The 26,958-nt window shown below is 45.7% G+C and overlaps 8 protein-coding genes across 8 annotated transcripts; 5 read left to right on the forward strand and 3 right to left on the reverse strand.

The window, feature by feature from the left end:
* Positions 1–1,136: 1,136 nt before the first annotated feature.
* TRIVIDRAFT_119076 (uncharacterized protein) lies at positions 1,137–2,111 on the forward strand (the record flags this gene model as incomplete). Its single annotated transcript, XM_014099448.1, has 1 exon — positions 1,137–2,111. A coding segment is annotated over one exon (975 nt), but the record flags the coding sequence as incomplete, so codon positions are not given.
* Positions 2,112–2,495: 384 nt separating this feature from the next.
* On the reverse strand, positions 2,496–3,716 carry TRIVIDRAFT_59038 (uncharacterized protein; the record flags this gene model as incomplete). The annotated part of the gene is made up of 6 exons (XM_014099449.1): positions 2,496–2,658; positions 2,728–2,845; positions 2,899–3,180; positions 3,237–3,377; positions 3,454–3,514; positions 3,660–3,716. 6 exons carry the CDS (start codon positions 3,714–3,716, stop codon positions 2,496–2,498), a joined length of 822 nt encoding a protein of 273 aa, XP_013954924.1.
* A 4,197-nt stretch (positions 3,717–7,913) lies between these two features.
* TRIVIDRAFT_118997 (uncharacterized protein) lies at positions 7,914–8,846 on the forward strand (the record flags this gene model as incomplete). Its single annotated transcript, XM_014099450.1, has 1 exon — positions 7,914–8,846. A coding segment is annotated over one exon (933 nt), but the record flags the coding sequence as incomplete, so codon positions are not given.
* Positions 8,847–11,978: 3,132 nt separating this feature from the next.
* On the forward strand, positions 11,979–13,966 carry TRIVIDRAFT_192646 (uncharacterized protein; the record flags this gene model as incomplete). The annotated part of the gene is made up of 2 exons (XM_014099451.1): positions 11,979–12,186; positions 12,255–13,966. The coding sequence occupies 2 exons, from the start codon at positions 11,979–11,981 to the stop codon at positions 13,964–13,966; spliced, it is 1,920 nt and encodes a 639-aa protein (XP_013954926.1).
* Positions 13,967–14,639: 673 nt separating this feature from the next.
* On the reverse strand, positions 14,640–16,208 carry TRIVIDRAFT_69430 (uncharacterized protein; the record flags this gene model as incomplete). Its single annotated transcript, XM_014099452.1, has 1 exon — positions 14,640–16,208. The coding sequence occupies one exon, from the start codon at positions 16,206–16,208 to the stop codon at positions 14,640–14,642; it is 1,569 nt and encodes a 522-aa protein (XP_013954927.1).
* Positions 16,209–17,563: 1,355 nt separating this feature from the next.
* Positions 17,564–18,556, reverse strand: TRIVIDRAFT_69431 (uncharacterized protein; the record flags this gene model as incomplete). The annotated part of the gene is made up of 4 exons (XM_014099453.1): positions 17,564–17,616; positions 17,806–17,936; positions 18,112–18,255; positions 18,540–18,556. 4 exons carry the CDS (start codon positions 18,554–18,556, stop codon positions 17,564–17,566), a joined length of 345 nt encoding a protein of 114 aa, XP_013954928.1.
* A 2,372-nt stretch (positions 18,557–20,928) lies between these two features.
* TRIVIDRAFT_69432 (uncharacterized protein) lies at positions 20,929–22,843 on the forward strand (the record flags this gene model as incomplete). Its single annotated transcript, XM_014099454.1, has 3 exons — positions 20,929–21,434; positions 21,491–22,178; positions 22,253–22,843. The coding sequence occupies 3 exons, from the start codon at positions 20,929–20,931 to the stop codon at positions 22,841–22,843; spliced, it is 1,785 nt and encodes a 594-aa protein (XP_013954929.1).
* A 1,697-nt stretch (positions 22,844–24,540) lies between these two features.
* On the forward strand, positions 24,541–26,319 carry TRIVIDRAFT_223705 (uncharacterized protein; the record flags this gene model as incomplete). Its single annotated transcript, XM_014099455.1, has 8 exons — positions 24,541–24,688; positions 24,738–24,925; positions 24,988–25,100; positions 25,157–25,373; positions 25,428–25,583; positions 25,640–25,935; positions 25,997–26,257; positions 26,310–26,319. The coding sequence occupies 8 exons, from the start codon at positions 24,541–24,543 to the stop codon at positions 26,317–26,319; spliced, it is 1,389 nt and encodes a 462-aa protein (XP_013954930.1).
* Positions 26,320–26,958: the final 639 nt, after the last annotated feature.

The following is a 26,958-nucleotide window of genomic DNA, read 5'->3' on the forward strand; positions in this document are numbered from 1 at the left end:
GTAGAGTTGAAAGAGAGACATAGAAACTATATGCAAGCTATTTTCCCATGGTTGTCGTGATTCACCCCTTATGTGGGAGAGATACATGTGTGTTCTGGACTTTCTGGTACTCATAGTTATTGTGCGCTTACAACTGGAATAACACTAGTTGACTTGTCAAAGTTGCCTGCTGTAGAGTATTATATATTAAAAGTGTAGATTAATCACAAAAAGCCTCATTGTTCGTCAAGTCTCACTACTGTCTTGGTTGTGGTGTAAATGTGATTGTCAAGTCTGCTCTCTCACATGGGCTGCTGGGCTTAGAAAGCACAAATAAGGACCAATATAATGAATGACATGTATCGTTACTGGGAGTACCCTTCATCTAAACAATTATTGATGGAGAGATTGTTGGAGGATACCGGCATCATTGATCCTCATCCTGAGCACATGTATCGATTTAATTGCACAGGCGTACATGTGCATGTATGAAGTTGAGATGCCCACGAACAAACCCCCCCCGACGCCACCACATGTAGTATTGCGTTATAGCTGAACGCTGCGAGCTAAAAACGGGCGCTAAACGATGCGGCTGAAGTGAGCTGGAATGAATCCATTCGATATATCATCCAGGAACCAAGGACAACCGCACCGTCTGACGAATCGTCGCCTCTCCGTGACACGCTTCTAAAACATCGAGGGGTCTTGTCCAACGAAGTTCAGCCGCTTCTTTTGCTCTGCTTGGCTCGCCGGGTACGTTGTCCAGTAATACGGCATGAATAAGAGCCTTGTCAAGCCACCTTGACGCCTCTGGCCAGGCTGCGTGCGGCCTGTGTGTCACAGCACGCTCTGCCATTGGCTGTATTGCATGGACGCGGAAAACAAAATCTATTGAGAGTGCTGCATGTTGTAGCTACCCGTTATAGTATTGAACTTTCCGTGCTGTGTTAGAATTGGGTGGGAGTACAGCTTGTTAGATATAAATGTAACCCCGTGTGCAACTCGTGAACCAAGTTGGGGATATCATCATTGTTGTTGCTCGCTTTTGACCCACACGTCATCTTCATTGCATATTTATTTTTCATCTACGATCCACAATGTATTGTTTGCCTCTCACAACGCTGCTTTGCATTGTCGCCATCCATATTAGCTCCGTGGCGGCGGCAAAGAACCAGTTTCAGCAATGGTATCCGGAATACGGCTTCATCTTTGACCGCATCTTGCATAACAACTGCTCATCGCAGTACGAACTCTACACCAACGGCACAGAGAACCGAACGGAATGGGAACAATCTTCCCGTTGGCTCGGTGCAGGCTCCACCTCCGCGCTCATCGTGCCTCTTGTCAACTGCGTACTGGAGAACGCCCCCGAATATGTCAAGAGTGGAATGGCTGGCGCGAGTGTAATATTAGGCCTGACTCCAAGTATTCTTGCTGGCCTTGGTTCCGACTTAGCTGAGAGATCGGTTCTATCCGTCATTGGAAGGCGTCCTTTCCTCGCACTTTTCCTGAGTGTGGGATCTCCCGCCGTGTCTCCCTTGCCGCTATTCGAGCACCGCAAGTTTATTGAAATCTTGGATGAACGGAGGGGCCGAATGGAACCCAAGTTCTTCACTAGTGAGAAGTTGTACGTCGAAAGTATGATTCTGATAGCTGAGTGCTTGGTTGTCTTTGGTGCCATTGCCAACAACGCCCTTCTTGCGCGCGACCTTGCGATTAGAGCCGTGGCGAGTTTTGCGCCGCAGCTGACATATCTGCCTCTTCTCTGGATCTCTCTGGCCGCTGCTCCGCATATATTTGCGGTAATTGCTCTTTCATGTCTTATTGCTGTCCAACCCGCAACACATGAGATGTCATTCGGACGCCGGCTCAAGGCATGGCTCAAGGCATGGTTCGTGCCGTGGATGAAGCCGGAGGCTGCTACTCTTATAACGGATAACGAAAGTGCAACGTACCTGTCGCTTTCGTCTTTCGTGTCAATTCTCACTTGTATGCATTTCATTTTCGGCACACTTCTCTTTTCAAGTATTCTCTTTGTTTCAGTCCGAGATAGCCTTCCCATCGTGGGCCGATTTCTAGCTTCGGTTTTTGTTTGTAGACTCGTTCTCATGTATGAGCTTGCGAGGCTCAGGCACCTGTATAATACGACAAATACATATCTACTGGTCAAACGGGAGGACTGGCGAAGATGAAATATGGGGGGAACGTAATAGATATTAGTGGATGCATGGTGCAGCGTGCCTGGGTCGCCAAGTACATGTACATGTTTAGTCAATATAGTAGGGGACGAAAGAACAAGTGAGAACAGCGGAGTTGTTGGGTGTATGTAGTTTCTCACTACGAGACGACTTTCATTCGAGACTTTAGCGTAACAGAGTTTATTTCTATGCCAATACAAGGAAGCAAAATCTTGTGCCTAAATTCCCATCTATTTATCCATCTATCCATCCATCTCCATGTCTTGTGCAATAAATTTTACGATGGCATGAATGTAGCTTCAATTTTGATGAGCAAACTTATTCTTCCTTTGGTGTTGCATTTGCGCCTGTCAATAATCTCGCCGCAGCCGGGACGGGCCACGCAAGCTGATGAGTCGGGTCCTCACGGACTTCACCTGATGTTATTGCGTCGACGAGAGCCACGCCAACATAGCCCCCAATGCAAGTAAAGATGTGCCACCTGCTCAAGCTTCGTTAGAAATGACAGCACTGAAGAGCACCAAATTATTAAACTACAAAGGATACATACCATCCATGTAGCTCGAGGAGAAAAGCCAGGGGAAGGCCAGCTGAATGCTTCATCGAAGTAAGCAGCGAGCATAACCAGCCATCCAACAGCCACACAAAGTACCCAAAGGCGAAATTGACTGCGGAAAATGTAAGCTCAAACACCCCGACTTGCGAAATTAGGGTAACATACAGCAGCCAAACAGCGCGATATTTCGAAGGTTCTTCCTAATGCGTTGGTCTGGCACTTGCTGAGAGATAAGCTTCAGCGTTCGGGTTGCGATTACATAGACAGCAAGGCCAAAGGTCGTTGCATGGAGAAGGAATTCGTCCATGACCATGTGAGTGACCATGACCACTGTGAAGAGGATGGTAAGAAGTACGGCCACAACCTTGGTACGCTGCGGACTACTCTTGAACGTCAAGAGACGATACACCATTGGCGTTGTCAAGAGATGCATGGACAATTCATCCGCTGGAGGTGAGGTGAGATTACGCAAAAACTTCCATGGTAGGGGTGTTGGCACGCACACATTTGGGTGTGATATTTCAATGTCATATGATAACTGGCAGAGCAAATGCCTACGCCGATCAATCCACTGTAAGAAAGCAGACGAGCGCTAGTCTGACCATTCCGGCCTGGTCTGGAGAGGCCATATATTCCATAGGCAACTACCGGTACAGTACAACCAGATTAGTGAATGTCGAGATCCAAGACAGCATGGGTTCTGTATGCAATTTCACGGACCGAAAGCTAAGCTGCTGAGAGTATTGATAAACTCAGCGACATATCGTGTAACGACATAATCCTACACGACATTTCGCAATGGCTCGTTAGCGAGTTTGGCCATCTAGCCGCCTGGTCGAGAGGGCATGGCGAGGACTACCTCTTCGCAAAAGCTAAATGTTGTGAGCAATTATTGAGCCCCAAGGCATGGACAGAAATTCCAAGACATACTTCAAATAAGACGTAGCCTCACCCCAGAATGGGTTGGCGCGAGAAGAATGCATTGTTTGTATGGCTGCGATGAACAGGGGAGAGGCCAGTCTTTGCTAGTCATGGAGGGAGCAGAAGAGATCTTGGCTCGATACGATGCCTTTTAAGAAGGTTGAGTTGTCACGTGGATCTGTACCTGTCGTTGGCCAAGCGATGCTAATAGCTCATAGGCCCAAATGGCGGATTAGCTTGGATCCCTATCATAATGTGGTTCTTACTGTAGGTATTTATGAATGTCAGTCGTTGTTTAAGAGTCGTGGCGGCTCTACCCAGACCAGTGTGAATTGAAATTGCAGTGATTTGATTAATTGATAGCCATGATGGGTAGGTATATGTAGTGTAGTTCATGGTTTTCTAAAGTTGGTTTGTTGAGTCTAGCACAGGACATCCTTGGGCGTTAGTTGTCGCCGAAATTGGCGGTCGAAACTGTGACAAGGCGTTTCAATTATTATAGAGCTATAACCATGGAACGATTGTTATGATAAATAGCTGAAAAAGATGTATATATTACTATCAAGAGTGCTTGGTGTTTAACTAGTTACGGATAAAGAAACATGGATGGATCTTTCTTCTAATTCTTGATTTGGATTCATGATGTATAAAGTCGAGTTACCCGCTGACAGCAGAACTACTGCGCTATAGCGGAGCGCTGTGAGCTGAAGGCGGGCGCTAAACGACGTGGCTGAAGTGACCTGGAATGAAACAAGACAGCCGCCAACTGCGATGATCCGGCCAAATTTCCCGATATAGGTACATGTACAGGTACCTAAGCAAAACTATAATGTCAGGTACCTGTACGAGTGAGCCAATATCAACTACAACGCTCAGTCACATACTTTTTGCCATTCTCTCTAGACATCAACTTGGATTCATAAAATGAAATGCGACTCAGATACATGCAGGTTGATCTTAACCCCTCCAAGGCGAAATTTTGATTGCCTTATCCTGAGTTAGGTGACTTGACCTGTTGCTACTCCTTGAGCGATTCATTCTGGCTCTGCAAGCAAAAGAGGTCTGCACTCTTCTTCAAATGTGTAATACCTGCTTGAAGGACTTTTCTAGACGATGGGAGTGATGATGGAAATGACTATCCTTTGGTGGACGGCTATCACGTAGATGTCTACGTGTGGTCTCATACAGTGACACTTTTGGTACATGTATGGAGGTATAAGGGAACAAAATCAGTACCTACTTTATGCAGTCCAATTGCCAATAGTACTTGTCAAGATCAGTATTCTATTGTTTCTAATCTTGGTTTTATTTTCTCTTGTAACGAGCTACAAGAAGACAGACAGCAGTGTTCTAAAATAGAAATGTTGCTCATGGCCAAACGCCGTTTGCCTCTGACTTGACGTTTCAAAAGGACAGGGGCCAATAGCTTGCCCCGCCAACTCCTGCATATTCTCCGATCACGACACACTCTGCAAGGCTGTCATCCATTGTGAGCAGTAAAAGATGGCAAAAAGAAATATTCAACACAAAAAAGGTAAAAAACACATACAACAGCCGGTGTTCGCTGATGGTCACCCACTCAACTACTAATCTGCCTCTCATTAGCTTGACTCTGGGAGAGCGGACGGGATCCCGTATATTCTAATGGATATGGTCGTATGTGCTCGATTGAAGGGGTAATCGGATGTATATTCGCAAGCTTGATCAAGACAACAAAAAGACAAAAACATACAACAGCCGGTGTTCGCTGATGGTCACCCACTCAACTACTAATCTGCCGGTTAGGGGCTTGTCTAGGGGGGAGCAGACGGGACCCCGAATTTTCCACTACCTATGGTCGTATGTGCTTGTTTCATGAACAGCAAGATTTATTAATCCAATTCGGTGCATGGATCTACTATAGTAACAATACGTTAAATCACCTATTCTGATGCAAGTAACTAACTAACAATGCATATCAGTACTCAAGGGCGTGATGCAAAACCTTTCCAGGTTGCGAAATTGGCAAGTTAAGCACATCCTTTTTCTAGGTGACTCACTCAAATCTAAAGGAAGCCACCTAAACTTTGCCGCTCCAAACTTCTAACATATGTTTACTTGGGCTGGACGTCGAATGGCTTAATATTTGAAGTCCGTTGGGTCTCGTGACTAAGGTATGTGACCAGCATTCTCGCTGCTAAGTAGGCTTCAAACTCTGCACATCAGTCAGTCATCTAACCCTTCGGAAGATATCGAATAGACAATGAGCATAGTTATAATTTTGGCGACTATGTAACGATTGGATATGTGCAATAGACTATGCTGAGCAAAACTTTCAATCAGTGTGCAGTAAATATTGCCTGGGCAGAACCAATCAGCTAGGTCATATCCATACTTGAACTCCTGAAGGCATCCTTGGCTTAACGATCCCGCATGTGGATGAATTCATCAAAAAACTTGTCTTTATTCACTTGAACAATCCTGCCTATCAATCATCCACACCCCTTCCACATGTCCCTGTAGGGTGGGATTGCCGCTTCTCAAGCCGCAGGAGGTGGTGCCTGCTCTTCTTATAGTTCCATTTCTTAGACCAAAAGAAGACCCGCTATAAAGACAATTTTGGGTCTCGAATGCTTTTCAGCGCACTGAGAGTTCAGCTTGCGATATTCTAACATGAACATGAACGAAGCTGGCTAAACGAGAAACGAGTCACCCTTTCGAATACGCTCTCCAGAGATACGACGCATTAGCTGGGCGCCACATAACCAGGTCCACTTTATCCCCGAACAGCATCGAGACTTAGCTCACCTCCTCCCAGTTCGTTCACCTCCAATTACGGAGTAGATTTCTTCATATCTATTGATGGCTGGAATAAAATTGGTACCGGATCCACCATGTTGCTTACAAAAGGGTGAAAAGAAGAGAGAAAAAGACTACCTGAATTTCTCCACGTTTTGAAGACACACGGATTCATGATGCTTTTGGCTAATTTCCTGCCAAAATGCGTGCACGACGTTTTATGGGTATAATAACGGTGGTTGCGAGGACTAAACGGCGGCGAGCATCTTAGCACGGGGCTGGTTAACTACATGTACCAAAAATGGAATCATATGGCTCCGGATTTAGTGCTTTGGAATGTAAAAAAATAGAAGACACCAAACTCAGGAGAAGATCTTGAAGGGACCCTAATTTCCCACTGCCTATGGTCGTATGTGCCTGATATCGCGATGCAGCCAGCTCATAATGCTTTCTTCCACGAGCTGGAGCCGGGAAAGCTCCATGTCAACTATACCTATCCGACTACAGTACATGTCTCATTCTCTCCCTGCTTGAACCTTCTACATAGCAGTAACTACTAAATATTGCGTGCGGCTCTTGTATACAGTTCTTGCGGTCGTAGTTCCCGGCAACCTGCAATGTGATGGATGCCCTTCGACAAGTTCCATATGACGTTGCCAGCTTACATGTACGTCTAATTGGCCAATTGTGCCATGCGTCTACGCCCCATTATGGAGACATGCACCCATGCATGGACTACCCACGCCGTATGAGGTTGCCATTGATGGAGGCCACGAACTATTTTTGGCGCGTGACAGTCTGGAGAAGTGTCCAGCACATCACCGAAGAGCTGCATCATGCTGTACCACTCCCGCCCATCCGAGCCTGATGTCGGGCATCACCCAGCAATTCAATTGAACAGCATAACGAGGCTTGCAGATTAATGCTTTTATTCCTCTTGGTCCACGTAGCCATTCCAAGACACTGCATGCATGGTGGGCTCTGAGATGTCATACAGCATTGGGTAGCCAGGCATAATATTGGCATAACGTTGGTATGCGAGATAATGCCAACGGACATTCGTTGTTCAGACCGTAAATAATTTAGTGCCAAAGACGTTGTTAACATGGTGGTGATGTTGTCAAAGCTGATGTGGACTTGCGTCCGAATTGCGTCCAATATGCGCTTTCCAAGGACAGATGGCGTCGGGCCTTGGATCTGTCAGTGAGACACTGAGCATGTGGTTATGACCTGTGCGGCTCTGTTCATCACCAATATTCCATGTAAATATCCGCATTCTCTCCCTCAAGCTCTTGCGCAGCACACTTCTAAGCATGCGTATTCTGCTCGGTATACTTTAGAGCAAGAGTTGTCCTCTACTCGGAACTCGATTTTAGTTTGAGAGTTTAGATTTATACATCCCCCTCCCAAAAAGACGCCATTGTCATTAACCGCAGACATCAGTCAATATGGACGACTTACGCCTACCACATACTCACAATGACTACACTATCGGATGGGTTTGCGCATTACCAAATGAACAGACAGCTGCAATCTTCATGCTCGATGAGAGACATGAAGACCTCCCCAACCCATCTGGTGACCAGAATACATATATTCTCGGAAGCATTGGTAAACACAATGTTGTTATTGCTGGTCTGCCCTTGGGCAGGGTTGGTAATAATACTGCAGCAACAGTTGCAACTAGAATGGTGTCTAGCTTTCCGAATGTACGGGTTGGGTTGATGGTAGGGGTGGGCGGAGGCATCCCTCAGAAGACTCGGCTCGGAGATGTGGTCATCAGTTGCCCTAACGGTACGGAGCCTGGCGTTATCCAGTGGGATATGGGCAAGACAGAGGCCGGCGGCCAGTTTATACGAACGGGATCCCTGGCTCCTCCGCCAACAGCTTTACTTACAGCATTGACAAGATTTAAAGCTGATCATATCACAACACGAACAAATATGCTTGCTTATTTAAAAAATCTAGAAAGCATACCCAATATGCCGAAAAGCTTTCTCAAGTCTGACTCTCTCCAGGACGTCCTGTATGACTCAAGCTACGGCCATATGGAGGGAGGCGACTCTCGTCTTGATGACGAAGATGAAGACGATTGTCGCATGTGCGATAAGAGCAAAGTGATTCGGATAAGTCGAAGAGAGAGCGGTATGATCCACTACGGCTTGATTGCATCAGGCAACCAGGTAATCAAGGACGCGAATCTTCGGGACACGCTCTCCCAGCAATTTAACAATAATCTCCTTTGCATTGAGATGGAAGCTGCAGGACTGATGAACGACTTTCCCTGCGTTGTTATTCGAGGAATTTCTGATTATTCAGACTCGCATAAAAGCAAGAAATGGCAGGACTACGCTGCTGCAACAGCTGCAGCATGTGCAAAGGCATTACTCATGGTGGTGGCCACGAGTGAGGTTGATAAGCTTCAACGAGTGCAACGTAAGTTTACTCTCATTCATAATAAGATGATTCCCGGCTAATAATCTCTGACAAGTCACAATCTCACCTGGTATTATACAGAGTGCGATGAATTTGTGGCCATTTTGGCGAAATGAGAAGAAAGACACCGTCAGTCCAATAGGTTCGCACAACGACCCACGCGTTATGCCATTTCTGAGAGCTTTAACTAATATTTCATACAGTGATAAATTCTGAAAACACCAAAATTAAAAACGATTCCCAACCTCCACAAACATCACCGGCTGAAACGGTCAAACCGGGCGGCACAGGACACGACGCGAAGTTGGAAGAAACAGCTCCTGAAGAGAAACCAGGAAAAACAATCCCTACAGAGGTGCCAAAACAAACGAATTCTGATGATACTTCCTCGACACAGCCAAACCTTGAAGCGTGGTTACAGGGAGCACCGCCATCTCTAAGAACGATGCTTCAACAGGGGAATATTGAGGCAGTAGTGAGAATCATCTGTATGGGTCTCAGCCAACTGCCGGTTCACCAAGAAGGTGAAAATCTTCCTCAGGGTTATACTCCTAGCGGAAGCAGCGAGTGTGGAGGTTATGATCGTGATCTTGGGGCTAGGAGCGGTAGCTATGCTGAGATGCCACCACTTGAGCGAATTAATAGTATGCCTACTCAAGCCTCCACGACATTTCCAGAAGAGAACAAGGTCCATGCTTCTGAGAGGAATCACGATTACGGTAACAAGAGACGCCATTTAAATTCTGTTCCGCTGCCTACCCAAACTCCCCCAGCCCTTCGACTGGAGTTTAGAGTCCAGGGTCGTGAGCAGAGTCAAACAAATAATAATGATGGCAATGCTCCACCAACACCCCAAAACATACCAAGATCTATCGCATATCGTTCTCGAACTCCATCACCCTTCCAAGAAGGGCACGAGAATCTCGTTTCTGAACAGAATCATGGGCAATTCAGTATTGCGCCAGCCTACCCAAGCCTGCATATATCTACGAAATATCCAAGCAATCGATACGACACCTTTGGCTACCCATCGCCTCCTCAATCCCCAGTGTCTCCTGAAAGTACTGGCCAAAGTGGCTCCATGAGAAGAGACAGCGAAGCACAAGACGAAGGCAGAAGAAACTTGTTAGCGCATGATGCAAATGCTGAAAAAAACGACATCTTTGGAACCAAAGGTGAAAATCACCATTACTTCGCAGAGCCAGACCAAATCAACCCTAATGAAGAACAACGTAGCACTACCCCCAGCAAAAGCGCACAGTCTTCTATCAGGGCTCAGAACACATCAGGGCATGGCCCACATACCAGGAACAATGGTATGAACACAAGATATTCACACCCTAGTAGTACAGGGTCAAGCGTGATCAGCTCCAAAAAAGTACAGCGCAGTGCCACTCCTATTCCGGATCAACGGCCTTCTAATTTGGCCAGGAATAAGTCAACATCAGGTCCAGCCATTAGAAATATTGGTCGTGGCTCAGGAAACAACCGACCTTGTATCTCAGGGCTAAAAACGACTTACTCCAGTGAGAGGCAACCCAGCGCCAATCCCAACCAAGGCAAACGTCCTTCTCTCATGACTATGAAAAACAGTAGCGTCAGTGAGTTAGGGACTAGAGCCCTCCAGACTCACTCCCAGACTCAATCTATCCCACCAAATCCAATTAAAAAATTCCAGTCTCAGAATACTGTTTCAAGACTACCACGACTCCGTCGAGCGACATGATTTCTTATCTCCAAATACAACAAGGCCAGAATATAACAACACTTCATAGAGCCTAAATTTATGGTCAAGATGAAGGGTTTAATAAAGCTATAACAGCTGATTCAACAAACGGCTATGCACTAGCCCTCGAAACAACACTTGATAGCTCTAGATTGACGCCGGAACGTCTTCTAGATACCTATCAAAGTGGAACTACACTCATTGACGCACTGTCCAAAGGGCAGGGTTATAAATTAACATATAATAGCAGTCATCATTATGCCATCATTAGTCGTAATTTTCTTTGTACTATTCAGCACTCTTTTTCCTTTGTTGCACAAAATCTGGATCTGACGTTATAAAGTGGATAAAACATCCCGCCGTTACATCTTTATTAGATCTCTCAATTAGATGATGATTATTACCTCTATAGATAAAATATAACTATCAACTGCAACTCGCAGACATTAGCTACATAAGATACTCCTCTGCCTAGACTTTGGTGGCAATGCTCTGGTACCGCTGGTAAAGATGTGTTGAATTATATTAATAAGCTGGAGTTGGAAGGCTAGGGAAGAGATGGCCTTGCACACAAAGAGGTAAATGTCGATTATAGGGCTATTTTTGATCGTTGGTTTGGACGTCCGAGAAAACATAGCTTTTCGCACCCACACACCCAGAACGGAAGATTGCCGCACATCTTGACGAATAACCTGCAAACTCCCTCAAAACATCCACCAGCTGACTTTTCTGGTAAATGAGACGTCAGAATATGGCGTAAGCAATTTACAATTATTTGTATTGCAAAATATGTTTTGGAGCAAACAGAAGAGATCCATAGACCGTTGAGCGACCGCTCTATACGTGCGATTATACAGCCTGGAGAGAAACCCTATTCGAACACAGTCCACTCATTATCTAGGTAGCCACAACAAGAGAGAACAAAAGCCTGTTCTCCACCCTCGGGAGCTGATTGCCGAACAGCTATACTTGGACTGCAAGCTGAGAAGATTTGAGCAAATATGTGAGACTGTCAGGCTTCCGATAAGCATCTTATCGTTCACAATCCGCTAATTGGTTCAACTAGAAGAACTAGAGGCGACAGTTCGATGCTGCGCTCCATTATTTCTAGCATACATGTAGGTTAACCCCGGGAGCCATACGCCAACCCGGAACTTCGGCAAACGCTGGATATTTGTTCAAGATGGCATTGCGCAATCAGATTTGTGCGCATATAAGCTGTTTTTGTCCTCCAGTGTTCAGTTACCAAATAACTGCAATACTTGTTTGAAGACAACAGAAGATCGTTCATTTCCAAAACATGTATTCCACACAACACATGTAGGCCATGAGCAACTAGAGAGAGCACATAGCGAGACCATCATCCAAAGAAATCGCCTTCACCATGGACATGGACAGTGATAGCCCGTCGTCCTCTGCAGCGCTGACCCCGGCCGGTGTCGACTTTTCCAATGAAACTCAAGCGTTTGACTTTTTGCAAGAGATTCTCGATGACTCAATTTTCGGCGCAGTTGGCAATCAGTACGCACGGTATTTCTGGTATGGAGTCGTAGTGGTCATTGGCATGGCGAGTCTCTGCAATTTTGTGCAGAGCTGCGTGCTGCGGATGAGGTGGGTTTTGCAAACCATGGATGTTCTCAACCTAAATGGAGATATCTAGCGTTGACAGTACAAATCAGACTCAGACGAAGCGCAAGAAACCGTTCTGGACCAGCAAAGCCCGCGAATCTCTTGACCCAATCCATCGCCACTGCGACCGCCCTCCTTCGAGAGCCGAGCTACCTCCAAATGACGCCTGTATCAGCATCAACTTGGTTAAAAGTGCCTCCACTTGGCCATGTTTATGTCGTCGCCGCGTATTTGGCTTTTATCCTTGCTCTAGTGTTTATCAACAACAATGTCCCTGGTGCACAGCACTTCCAGGCTCTGAGTATACGTGCTGGATGGCTCGGAGCGGCGCAAGTGCCGCTGCTGGTGTTAACATCAAGCAAGACAAGCCTGATTAGCTTCCTTGTCAACTCGTCTGTCGAACGGCTCAATGTCTACCACCGATGGGTCTCGCGTGGCTTGCTGTTGCTGGCAACTTTGCACTTTGGCCTACAGAGCCATGCCTGGAACCTCTATGGCCTGATGGCCCTTGAATGGCAAACCGACGAGTGCCCGCCCACAGGCATGGCTGCGTATGCCCTCTTACTCTGGATGAACCTGACCTCGCTGGCACCGTTGCGGCTCTTCTCGTATAAGTTGTTTGTCGTGCAGCACTTGCTCACCTATTTTGGCTTTACAGTTGCAATTGTCTATCACCTGTATGGGACTTCGTCGCCCTATTCGACTAATTACATCTACATTAGCATTGCCCTGTATCTGGTTGGTCAGTTAATTCGCCTTGTGAGGATGATTGTCATCAACATTCGACCGAGTAGAGTGACCCTGATACCGCTCGAGGGTAGTGCGACCAAGATCCGGCTTTCTAGCCGGCAGATCAAATCATGGCCGGCAGGCTCGTATGCACGCTTGTTCATCCCCCGGTTCAGCCTTTTGCAGGGACACCCAGCGACGATATTGTCGACTCCATCATCACATGGAGGTGATCTGGTGTTTATCCTGCGGTCCTGCGGCGGCTTTACCAAGCGTCTTCTCAGGGCTGCTCAAGTTGAGAAGCATCAGCCTATGCACCTGACGCTCATTGACGGGCCTTATCCCAGCCCGCATGCGGATTTTGCCTGCTTCGATACGCTCGTCCTAGTTGCCGGGTCGACGGGAATAACCTTTACTCTCTCCGTTCTTCAGGATATTGCAGAACGTGCCAAGATGCACAAAGCCCTTCCACTTCGAAGCGTTCATTTCATCTGGGCAATCAAACACCTCAATTGGATATCTTGGGTCTCCGAAGAGCTGCGCACGGCGTTCAGTGTTCTGCAAGAGGCGGGTATTGAAACGCTCTGTAGTGTTCATATTACCGGTGGCGATGATGTTGCTCGCGACGAGGAGTCTACTGGAGGAAGCCAACTTAAATGCTGCCAATCAAAAAGACACGAAAAAGAACATGACAGTGGAGTTGATGAACAGCCTATCCCTGGTAACGAGAAGACTTTGAAGGAGAGGATGCCGCAAAAAAAGAGACCAGAGAACCGTAGGACTTCGAATATATACCTTTCGTTCGCTGAGGTGCATTTCGGACGGCCTCCGTTCCGAAAACTCCTTGAAAGACGAGTGAGCCAGGCACAAGGCGAGACGGCCGTCGCCGTTTGTGGCCCATTCGGGTTATCAGTTGCAGTGAGGTTGGCCGTTGTGAAAGTAAGTGATAATTTGGCTGTAGACAAGGGGAGCGGATTGGATGGACTATACTTGCATGTCGAAAATTTTGATTAGTCGTGAAGGATTTATGTTAACAGGTCATCGCTTCGATTGCGACTAATCTTATCTTTCTCCTACCATGACTGTAGATGATTGATAAACGTGAGCACATACGTATATACAGAGCTTTAAATACCAGTAAGAGCTGATAATTTTCTTGAGAATTGTGAAAGTCATATATTTGATGACTAGGAAATATTCATATTAAATACACAACTGCTACTCTGTACATCTCCCCTCCTCCCCTGATGTTATAACAAGTCGAAACCGCACTACCACCACTATAACAATAGCAGAAACACTAACACTGACATTAATAAAAATAAATTTACCAACAATGGAAGCATAATTATCCGGTGGTTTAAATTAGCATAAAAAAGAGAAATATGGTCCTTAAGAAAATATATTCGTTGGCGGTCATTGGTAGTGCCCAATTCAACTAAGAATAGCGGGCTTGTGTGTAGGCAACAAAGCTCAAGTAGATTGGCTGAAAGTCGACACAAAAGGGTCTGGGTCGTAAACAAAATAGAATAACCAGACTAAACTCTTCAACTTCATTGATTGCTTGTGTTGATTTCACAAATAGCAGGATTTGACAAGCCAACTCTCCGTATAAATGTACATATTTGGAGAACCATATAAATAGATAAAAGTGAAATTCTTGAGGATCACTCCCAGAGCTTGCCAATCACCTTGATATTCCACTTGAAACCCTACAGATCTCCCGGACCTCGACGACTTCTTTGACCTCTTGCTTATTGCCTTCAGATTTGTTGGGGACTCGATCATAATCGAGATTGGTTCTAGATACTTTCTTGCGTATAATGTTCTCTTGCTCCGTGACGATGATGTAATTGCCCTCAGGTGTTGTTTCTCTGGATCGAATCTCATATCTTTCAAACATTTCTTCGGTTTCGGCCAGATGGGTCGCTCCTTGGCTACTTGTTCTTCCCATAGGCGATATCCCTCTCAGAGTATAGCCCAGTGATTGCGTCATAACATAACTTGTATCGACGAAAACCCTCGGGATTTCTTTCTCAGCAGCGGTAGAAGAGACATTAAATGCGCTTGTCTCTCGGTCTGCGGCTCTTGGTGTAGTATCAGAGGATGCACCGAGGTTGTTATCCGGTTTGCCAGTTTTATCAATTAGCACGTTCATGTCATTTATCGAGAAGGGGAGCATTATCTTGAGTATACCGACTCCCTTGGGTGTTAGCTTGTAGTTCCCCTGTTGGAGAGAGTATGCGGGTATCTTGAGCCACCGCTCCGCTAACTTGACAACACTGCATGCCTCTTCTCCGGATACTAGGAACCATTCTCTATGTTTTTTTTTGCATTGTGTACACCCGGAAATAAGAATCCTTTTGTGAGCTAGTATTGCGTGAGCAATTCTTTCAGCTTGGAAAGCACCAATGAACGTCCCCCCTTCGGTCTGATGAATAATCTTCGTCTCAAGTTTATAGCAGTTTCGAGGCTGCTTAAGTCTCTGGTCTGCAGACGTTCTCGTCCACCCAATCTTGCATAAATTAGATATTTTGGTATGCTCGCGGACATAAAGAATGCCGCCACACATGCTAGTAGCACTGGGAGGATCTCGTATCGTCTTGTATATTTCAACGTCGTCCTGCTCCTTCCCTTTTTCGGGGAGACGAACATCACCAAGCCTCTTAAACCTTTGCGTTTGTGCTTCGGCTTCATCAAAGCAGCGGCAGTCTGTCTTGGTCTGGGTGTCGTGAGCCGTAGTACAAATTTTCAAGCTCTTCATTTTCTCTGTAATGTAGGAGTCCGAGGTAGGATCCTCATATCCTGGACTATCAGGAACAGATCTTGGTAAAGTAATTCCTCTGGCATCAGAGAGAGACTCTAAGGAATCAGCGTGTGGTATCGCACTTCTTGGAGTCACTGGCGGTGAATCTGACGCAACTGTCTTCCTTTGTGCCTTCCATTTGTCAAAAGCCTCACAGGCATCCTCGCGATGTCGTCTTTTACAGTGCGTGAGAGTAATAAGGCTTTCCATTTTATCATAGAGGCTGCCAGTGTCGACACATTTTTTTAGAACTCGAAATTCAGACAACAGAGCCGTGAGTTTTTTCCGTTCTTCAGCTGTGCCAGGTGAATTTCCGCAGCGACTCGTGGAATCTTTCTTAAATCCTCGGCATGTATCAAAGTTGAATTCGTTCGGATGAGGAAATGGGTTGATGCCTTCTAGTATTAAGGCAAGTTCTGCGATAACTCGTGGGTCGATTGTGGTTGCCATGCTGAAGCAGGATTGATTCTTGATTACAGCAATACTCGGATTGTACTGTAGAGATGCTTGGGAGAAGTAATAACTATTATAGAATGATGGAATGAGGGGCTAGGAGCTAGGCTGTGCTGGTAAACAAAGAGTCGTATGCATGTTGGTTGTTAGTTTCTCTAGCTCCGCATTGTGTTCATGTGCCCTGCGATGGAAAATAATTTCACGATTAATGATAGGCTGATTCCATCACACCATGTAGCAGTTTCATGTAGCTAATCAAACATGGCAGCTCATTTAAGGAAGCTGAACACGGGTTGAACCATTTATAGACTCCTGCCAGAACGGCAACCCCGTGTTGTATGTGACGGCTTGTCTATTATTGGCTGCTTAATACTATTGCGGTATTAAAGCAGGGCTGTTAATTCTGGCCCATAGCACGGAAAGTTATTGCTATTTTCCCTGAAGAGACGATAACGTATGTTCATAGTATATTCAAGATATAGCCTGGCGCTGGATATCCCTCCACTTAATGTTTCCTATCGTGTGCAGTTTGAGGCATGCGAATTGGCGTCACTATTACTGCCTCGATTCGAAATACATTTCATATGTTGTTGGTCCTCCCGCATTATGTACGGGCCCCTCATGTAGCCAATCAAATACGAGTGATGAAAGGGGTGGTTAATAAATGTTGGATATTAAAAGACACATCCTCTTAAAATCCTTCGACGCTGCCTGGAGCCGAGGTTTGGAAAATGGACTAGTGAGGCCTAACTTTGTAATCTAGAGATGTAGGAATTGGGAGGCAAAGAATTATGATAAAAAAAGAGTTGGCGTGACCTCACATTTAATCACCTGTGATCGTATGTGCTTGGTTACTGTTTAATTTAGCTTAGCTTATCTATCCGTAGCTAGGTTAAATGAGGCCGTAATGTATGGAGACTCTGTACAGGGAATTTTACACTGATCTAAGAGTTAGGATACTACGACTGTATCTCGTGGCACTTCTGCTGAGCGTTTGAGTGAGCGATTTTTATCAGAGCATTCCCCTCCCCATCCCTCTTCTCTCTCTGCTCCCCCTTTTCTTCTCTTCTCTACATTCAAAAATAAAAAAATTAAAGATAAAAAATAATAATTAAAGAGCTATTCCTAGATTCTTCGTGTGTAGCTGCTGATGCTTCTGATAAAGGATGCCCTTAGCGATGTCAAAAGTGCTATATGTGATCTAGATAACTCTAGACTTTCTTCAACATATTCTGTGTCTTGTTCAGTTAGCTAGGCTGGGCCGTTCTGGGACTGATCGTTTGTATCTAATCTTGTCTGTGTATAGCAGGTATACGATATTTTATATGCGAAGCTTGCAAGAATCAAGATGTTCAAGAGGCAAATACTCCCTTTTCGTATCCAAGACGGCGTATCCTTCTACAATCTGTACATTCTTCAATACGTAAAGATGGTGAATAGAAAAGCTCCTGCCTGCAGCGTAAACGACTTGTATAGTTAGGGTAGGTAGGTATGTATATAATCGGCGGGAAAACTTTCACTCATTTGGTAATAGATCAAATGCAAGACTAACTTTCACATAAATTAATGGGTATTTCCGTGTATCTGAACACACCGTGCCGCAAGTCTTTGAGCTGCGTACTTGTTCTCTCAGTGTGCTTGTCGACCGTTTTGCGCAATGCTTTTACATCCGAATCACCGATTTCACTGCTCCTGCACGTCTCCCGGACTGATACTTCATATAAGCTAATGAAAGTAGCTCAGTAGATTTAAAATCCCTATCTATCTAACCGCGTTCCATGTCTAACAGCAAAACTGGCGATGAGGTTCTGCTATATCATCCCACACCTATTCTTTGCATTAATGTAATTTAGTCCTCTGCTATATACAAAGCACTCTCAGCCTCTGGGAACGAACGCACCTGGTCCTGCCAGTTGTCTTCCCCTTGGGGGAACCCCGTGAAAAAGTCTTGACAAGTGTACATGCAATGGGATCGTTAGGTGGGTTTAAAGCGGCTGTTCGGGGCTTGTGGCTCAAGCTGAAACATGACCATGAATGGGTGATACTATATCCCCAATAAGCTAAATGCATAGCTAGGGTCCTATTAGACGGCGTGATGGGAATTAAATGGCCCCGGCTATCTCGTATCCGGAGCGAGCTCTACGCTGACCATTAATGAAGAGATGAGTAACCCAAGATCTAAATAGTGCCTGTCAACTTCCAAGCTACTACTATTGCTTATTCGGAGAGACTGGATCTTTCACTGGCTGCTTCGGGATTTCGCCCTTGAGAGAGATTAGGCTGGCCTTCAACCCTGTCAATGACCAATCGTGATGTCCAGCGGCACACCTGAGTGGTAAGGCCATCGTGTAACATTCTCCACTGATATAGTCTTAATGTCTCCGAAATCATAGCTCCATGGCCCATATATTGCCCGTTTTGGTGCTATCATCGCCACTTCTATCGAGGCTACGGCGGCCTCTAATCGAGACATCTCCAGCCCTAGAACTGAAGGTATGAAACACGTAAGAGAAAGCCATATGTGATTGATCAAGTTTTAGCACAGTAGTAAAGAAGAGTAATTATTTCAGCCATTCTATGTCCAGCGAATGAAGCTCACGAGAGGGGCCGAGCGGATCAACACACATGCAAGTTCTGCGGAAGGAGGCGGACTATTGAGCTCCGCCTGTTATGGGCATTCTCGTAATAGTAACTCAATTTGAGCCAATTAGAAGTAAGATAAATTTGATGCAGAAGTTGTTTGGCATCTGCTTGTAGAATCCCAAACTCGCCGCACTCTGGGGTAAGAAATGGACTCTGGGGAAATGGCAGGAGTATGAATCCAGCAAAGAATAAACTCGGTTATCCCATCAATTATGAACTAATGGTTATTACTACTGGCTTAAGATTCCCATCTACGAATAGTCGCCGGCAATGTATTAATTGTAGTTGTGACTCATGTATGGGTGGTATGCTCATGCCATAGGATGGGGAAGAGCCTGTAGTTGTCCCATCGCGCAAGATCTGGACGACATCTGATATATCGTATGAGTTATGCAGTAGATAAACTACTTCAAATATAGCTATTATTCCTCAAAATGACTGTCTCCCAGTAACTTCCACATCGGAGAGCAGCATTCTCCGGAAGACATGGAACGCCGGGAGTGGGCCGGGAGGCGGATCTCGGCCTTAGCCCGGCCTGTTTTTAGTTCCAGACTTGGCGATGAAAGCCGTGCTTCAAATCTAGTCGGCATTTTCGAGCCGAGTGGCTGCTGTCAAACCGGGCCGCCAACTATATCGAGCCTAGTCACGATGCCTCGGGACGGCATTCGAGTTTGGATTGATCGATTTGTCAGGATATACGAAATGATGCCTTTTACATATATCTATTATCTACTCAGTATGTGCGATGGGTTGTATAAAAAGTTCTACTGAAGCTCGACGCAAGTAACTTTAGTTTGTGTTGGACAGCATATAACCCCAGTTCCCATTTCTCTGAATAGAACGTGGTTCTCCACCGGTCTACCGGCAGATATGATATATCGAGATGCCAAGACAGGATCTGCCTTGGTATCGCGGGAGGCGCTGCATGATCAAAGCCAAGCCATTGTTCTCACCCTGATTCTTCCAAATTGTTTCGTCGCTGTTCTATCGATGCGCTAGAAGGCGAATGGGGTTCGAGAGTACTCCACTCGGCTTTTTTAAGATGTCGTCATTGTGTGGCGTGAGGTTAAACTCTCCGTTCCGTGGGACTACGGCACGTTCGGAAGACGCACAAAGAGGATAAATTTTCCGATGCAGAGTGGTTGTCTCAAGTATGAAGACGAAGAACCTGTCTTCCTGACATGCTTATTGTTTCTTAAATAATACCAAAAACATTAAGTCGTAAAGTATCTAAATAAGAACGTCAATGTACGTGATGTAAAATGCTGGACAAGATTTCCTTGGCCAACTCGATGCATTTGGAGTATTCCATATGGTATGGGTCCCAAGATTCCTCTCCGCAGAAGCACCTCTGACACGACTAGTCATGTTAAATCAAACAAGGCTAAAGCTCCTTGAAAAAAATATTTTTATGTAGCTGAATGTGATTTGGCCACAGCTTCTCCGAGGTCGGATGACACACTGACTCCCGAGCAGACTGGATCTACGCTCAACCCTCGGTACAGCTGGCAATAGCTGGCACTTTTGTCCGGAATCATAGCACGCCCTTTTCGTTTATTTGACGAAAGTAGTCAGTTTTCAACCGTGTTAGTGGGCCGAAAAAAAAAGTTCCAATCTTCGGACAAAAGTCGTTATAGTCAACCACACGGAGCGATCGGCATCTCCTTGAACTAACCAGTAGTACTTAGCTAGGCTGGTATTCGTATCTACTCACCACCAGTTTGTCTATATCGCAAAACAGTCATCCACGGAACAGCCTACGGGAGATACATAGTTTGTATGACTATTGCCACGGGCTCCAGACGATGGAGTCTGGTGCGGTGAAGTAGTCTCAAATGTGGCGACTGATTGGAGTTGCGATGCATCTAATGTCGTACTACTAAATATATTTATATATCCCCAGAGTGTCTTAATTTCCCCAGAGAGCCTCAATTGTTTTGCCCCATCGTTTGCTGCAGGTTTTCAGGAACCAAACCCGTGTCTCATTAATCGTCTGTCGCTTTCAGAATTCTTCAATCGTTATATCATTGATGCGCAACGTATAGCTCGCTTTCGACCGTTTCCAATCATTAACATGGGCTCTGAGAAAGAGGATTATTCCTCTGGACCCGAGGATGGCTCTACCAGTCCCAATGTCGTCCTCCCAGCTGCCATCAAGCCACAGCATCGACCTCTCCACGATGCTACCGTCACTCTCGAAGAATACATGTACTACGCTGAGAAGACAAGAGCAGAAGAAGATGCCGTCGCAGCCACAAAACCACCTACTACTTTCATGGAACTGATATTCCCATCAAAAGGAACCGCAAGAAGGATAGAGGGAGTGCAGCCCAACGAGAAAGAAGCAAAGGAAAACCCGCCAGCACATGCAGATCAGGCACCCTCCAGTGACAAACTGCAAATCACAGATCTAGAATGGACAAATGCAAGCCGAGCGTTACGTTCTGCAAGTGCGGCTGCGTGCTTTTACTTGATTACAACGGACATCTTGGGTCCATTTGGAGTCGGCTTCTCTATCGGTACGATGGGCTGGGGAGAAGGCATCGGATTGTTCACCCTTTTTGGACTCTGTGCTGGATTGTAAGTTGTCAAGGTTCTGCATGGATGCTGTTTGTTTGTTTACTAACACAGTTTAGTTCCGGCTACCTTCTCTGGAAAGTATTCTTAGACGTCGACTCATACGAATTTCCGACCAAGAACTACGGTGATCTTGGTTACCGCATCTGGGGACCTTGGCTTCGCTATACGATCAATTTCCTCCAAGCCCTGCAACTAATGATCAGTGTTGGCATTCTTGTTATCAGCAATGGCCTTTCGATCTCGCAGGTGTCCAAGTTCCGCCTCTGCTACGTCGTATGCTGCCTGATCTGGGCAGTTGTGGGCTTCTTCTTAGGACAAATCCGGACCCTTAACAAGCTGGGTTTCCTGGCGAACTTCGCCGTTGTTCTCAACCTTATGATCATGTTTATCAGCATGGGTGTCATGGCCCATAGTGAACCGAATTACGGTGCTGCTCAGTCCGGCTCCGCTGGTGCTGCTTTGGGTGGTCAATCCGTCGCGCCATTTGCCAACGGAACTTATCCTCCCGTTGAGAGACATGGCGGCATTCCTCCTTCAACCAACGGGTTCATCGGCTCCATCAATGGTCTCATGAATGGTGTCTATGCATACGGAGGTGCACAGTTGTTTGTTGAGTTCATGGCTGAGCTTCAGCGACCTCGGGATTTCCTCAAGGCCATGTGGGGTGCTCAGTTCTTCATCTACGCCTGCTACATGTCCTATGGATCCTTTGTTTACTACTACCAGGGACAATATGCCAATCAAGTAAGTTTCTCAGATATGTGCAAGCCGAAATATCACATATTTAGATCGCGCATGCTAACAACTGCCAACTATAGCTCGCTTATCAGGGCCTGTCACCTTATGCCTGGCAAACTGTTTGCAATATGCTTGCCGTCCTCAGTGGAATCATTGCCGCGACCCTCTACGGCAATATTGGAATCAAAGTCATCTACAACAACGTGTTCATGGAGATATTTAGAGCTCCGCCACTCACTACTACTGGTGGTAAAATCCTGTGGGCCGTCACGGTTCCAATCTATTGGACCATCGCTTTCATCATTGCTGCATCTATCCCCGACTTCTTCGGCTTGACTAGCGTTATCGCTGCGGTTTGTCTTGTGCAATTCACGTATACATTTCCTGCCTTTATTGGTCTCGGGTATTTTATCCAGAAGAATGCAATGCAAGGCGAAGAAGCCTTCAACCCGGCAACAGGTGTCGTTTATCGCCGGGATTCGGGAATAAAGCGATGGGTCCGCGGCTTCTTTGCCAAATTCTGGTATATAAATGCTATGCTGCTCATCTACACACTCGGTTCAATGGCGCTGAGTGGGCTGGGAGCATATGCAGCCATCGAGGGCTTGATGGCTGCATTCAAATCACCACAGATCAACACATTTACATGCAAATCTCCCCTGGAAGGTTAAAATGGAACGTTAAATAGATAAATTAGATAATGATAGAGCGATAGAAATAGACGACTGATGGTTAAATTACTTCCGAGACCAGAACAGTAGCTTCCATCCATTTACACTAAGGCATCTCATACTGTTTACAGGACAGACATGTTTAGAATAATCCTCCTCAGAGTTGTTGACAGTTCCTTGCTCTACAATCATCATGAGCGGCATCATACCCTCCAGCGCCGCTTCCCAACAGTTGCTCGGCAAACATTCTCGACTGCATTGGGATCTTTTATTCCCATTAGGAGGCCGATTTGTCCATGATAAAACGTTGAACAAGCGTGGCAGAATTTAGCCGTTCAAAGACAAATGAGACAAGCATTTCATGTGTCCAGCCACATAGTGTAGCTATCTTCTTCATTGACCGCTACTATGCATACAAGAAAGGCTTCAATCACCCCACATGAGATGTAGGGGGCTTGGCAAGAAGCCTATTGTTCAAGGCCACATATTTGTGGCTGTTGCCCCTGCCATCTAGTACAGTAAGACCAATCTACGCCTGATATTTCTTAATAATTACCTACCTACCTATGGAACAATCGCTTTTGGGATGTACCGCTACAACAAAGAGAGCAAGGCGGGTGGACTCTACTCTGTGAAACCCAATCCATGTCCTAAGCCCCAGTGACTGTGTCAGAGCTCAGCCGCAGCTGACAACCTGTCGGCTTGCACGTCGCTTACAGGACGCAAATAACTAGGGCATACACTTTGGTGGCTAGTGCCGTCATTGACGGTAGCTATTAATCGGTGCCCGGATTCGTCTTCCGAGTAACCAAGACCTCCTTTTCAATGCACTTCATCAGTTTCCCCGTAAGATGATTTCCGTTTTGTTTATTGTCAGCATCTAAAAAGAATAAAGTTTGCATTTAGCTATCCGCCAAGTAACCGTTGTGAAATTGGGGGCGAAAAACTCGAGTTCATACGGTGTCAATGTTAGCTTCTGGGTGGAAGAGAATACCTCCTGATTCCATGAACACTTCATTCCATTGCTCTCCTTACATACAAGTGTGCCTTTTTTACGCTAGATTACGGTCCCAAATACTAGACAAGTGATTAACAGGTGGCGATGGCCACCAGGATTGACGGGCTACTTTGACACTAAACGAGCACAGTGAGGTGTTGGAGCTTCGATGGCGGCAGAGCTGAGCGTTAGTCTTATTCCAGCGTATCCTGATGTGGCATTCAGCGGTAGTCGATTCGAATCTAGTTGAGGGGCTCCCGCGGCTAACAGCCTAGGTCATTGTACTTGTTCAAATAGTCGGAATATTTTCATGCTATTAGGATTTAGCGGGTATTTACTCCTGCTAATGGGTCAAAAGGTCCAATCAGGCACGTTTCTGTTTAGGAGTAAAATGATTCAAGCCTTGAGGCTGGAAATCTAGGCCTAGATCTGCATTGTATTTGCTACGTAAAGTCAAGCTAAGCGTGCAATCTCTTTTCGCGGTTTGGGCCGAAGTTTTCTTGTGAAAAAGCAGCATTTTAGCGTAAGCAAGGGGCTGTCTTCAGCTCACTAGGAAAATTGGGAGATCAGATGAGTGTCAAGCGAAGACACCAAAAGGAACTAGTTATGAAGTGGTCAGAGCGATCATAATAAGATCAATGATTGCTGGTTGCGCAGCCTGCTTCTTCCAGACTCTCTTGGCACACAACCAAGTCTCAAGATGGTGTCACTCAAGATCTTGTTCCCTGCTCTCCTCTTACAAGCCCAGTCCGTACTGGGTATTGACCGTGTGTGCCAGCACTTCCCATATAATGAACTGCTCCCTCTCAAGAACTACCCACCAGCGGAATCCTACTGTTCCCGTCATTGTGAGTGATCTTTTGGGCAATGTCGAGCACCTGTACTAAACAAAACAAGATCCCTTGCCTGCTTCGACTGTCACTCGAACGATGACGATACCGACGACTGCAGTTGTGACCATCTCCAAACCTATCCACACTCTTACGTTCACCACCAGTGTTACCACGTCTACTGTTTACACGTCGACTGCGACAGCGTACGTCTATACGACTACAGCGACTGCCACAACTACCACTGGAACTTCGGTAACTCATCTTTAATATTGTATAGCCTCGATATGATTCACCATCTGACCTTCCCTGTGCAGACCCAGACTATCTACACCGGCACGGAGATTGATACAGTCTACACTCAGACCAACCTAGTCACCGAATACACTGCTACATCAACGGATTACCAAACAACAGGAACTGACACGATGTGAGTTCATCACATGCTGCCCAAGTTTGTGGACACAAAATGTAACCGAGATACAGCACCACAACCATAGCTACACTTCCCACGACGATCACAACCGCAACAATCACAGTTTTTGCCTCCCAGAAAACCACGGCTACGGCGTCATCTGGAACTACTACGGTCTACACAACTGTCGACACCGGTATACAAAAGCGCCATTACCATGATTATCGTGATGATCTTCTGCCGAAGCTGGCAAAATGTCAAAATAACATCCTGAAGACGGCATGCTCAGTATGTCTCATCTCGAAGCCTTCCATCCAACGATCATTTGCTAACGAAATGAAGTGTATCGAAGTTCACGCACCGACACATACTATCACGCACACGACTAAATGCACCCATACTTCGTTCAAAACTGTCGGGGGGGCTACTAAGACCGTGAACGTAGTTGGTACAATGACAACAAAGCAAGCATTAACATCCACCATAAGCACCGCATCTGTGAGTTTGCTTTCCCTGACTTGGCTACTAAAGTAGCTCCTAATTTCCCCGCTTAGACAACCACTACCTCTGTTGGTTATATCACAACATTATTGGATGTCGAAACAGATACTACCAGCATTGACTCCACCTCAACGCTGTCAACAGTCTTTGTGACCGAAGTTCCCACAGCAGCTGCGACTACGACTTCAGTCACTTATTTCTCCCCAGTCAACGTCGCATTCACAACAACGTCAACTACCACGTCTACTATGACTGTCACAGTACCTCTCGCTACCACTACTGCCTCGATTAATGTTGCCTACACCAAAGTATTTGGCCCAACAGACGGATGCGCTTACGTCTTGGAAGCGTATGTATTCTTTCGGCAATGTGAAAATTAAAAGATAAAGTAGCTAATTTCACAATTACAGTGACTACCTGGATCAATATTCACAAGATATCCCTACCGGCACACCACACGCTGATAGAGTTGCCATCTGCGCTGCGTTCTGTGACAGAACGCCTGGATGCAAAACATTCGGTATGAATTGGTTCCCGTCTTGCGGAGCAAATGGCGAGTCGGTTTATTGCATTGCTTCTCAAGATGCATGGGCAGGCTCGGGTACTATGGAATGCGGTATTGGAACTGGTTATAATGGATGCTCCATCTACCAGGATGGCACTGTATATCAGTATGCAGCCCCCTCCATTCCGTATAAGGAGTATAGCTAACTGAATCTACAGAAAATCTTGAGCTTGAAATTAAAACTTGATAACTCACATATATTTGGTTCACAGGTCTCACACTTGTCATGTCAAGGCGCATGATCTAGAAGCGTCGCGACAGATATCTAACAAGCTTTTAAGCCCTAAATAGTAAACTATAATGTAATACATCGACCCTTATAATGTAGAATATAAGTAATCAGTAATTTCAGTACTTGGCCGACATATTTTGATAACTAGATTTAATGTCCTCAAGACTGAATTAGGATATGTGTATAAGGCGTGTATTTGAAGATAATTCGGAGCACATGCTACCATTTGAATCACCCTCGACCCCATATATAAATATTGTAAAGAACTCTAAAGAACTACTCTAGAAATTTTTATTTGCAGATATAAGGAGCAGAAGGAATTATGCCCTTTTCCAATTCCCCATCAATGAATGACTTGGGCCAAATCTGTATTTGTCACATATTGCACGGAGTATTGATCAGTTTACTGTAAAGTGATTCCCATCTTCGAATACACTAATTTCAAACTACCCAAATAATGTTGGTGATATATAGCTGAACTTACTATCAGCTCTCCAAGGGGACATAAGATGTAACCATATATATATTAATTATCAAGCAATGTACTTTAACGAGAGATAAGTTAGAGCTCCATA

Source organism: Trichoderma virens (genome assembly GCF_000170995.1).
Source record: "Trichoderma virens Gv29-8 chromosome Unknown TRIVIscaffold_78, whole genome shotgun sequence".
NCBI lineage: Eukaryota > Fungi > Ascomycota > Sordariomycetes > Hypocreales > Hypocreaceae > Trichoderma > Trichoderma virens.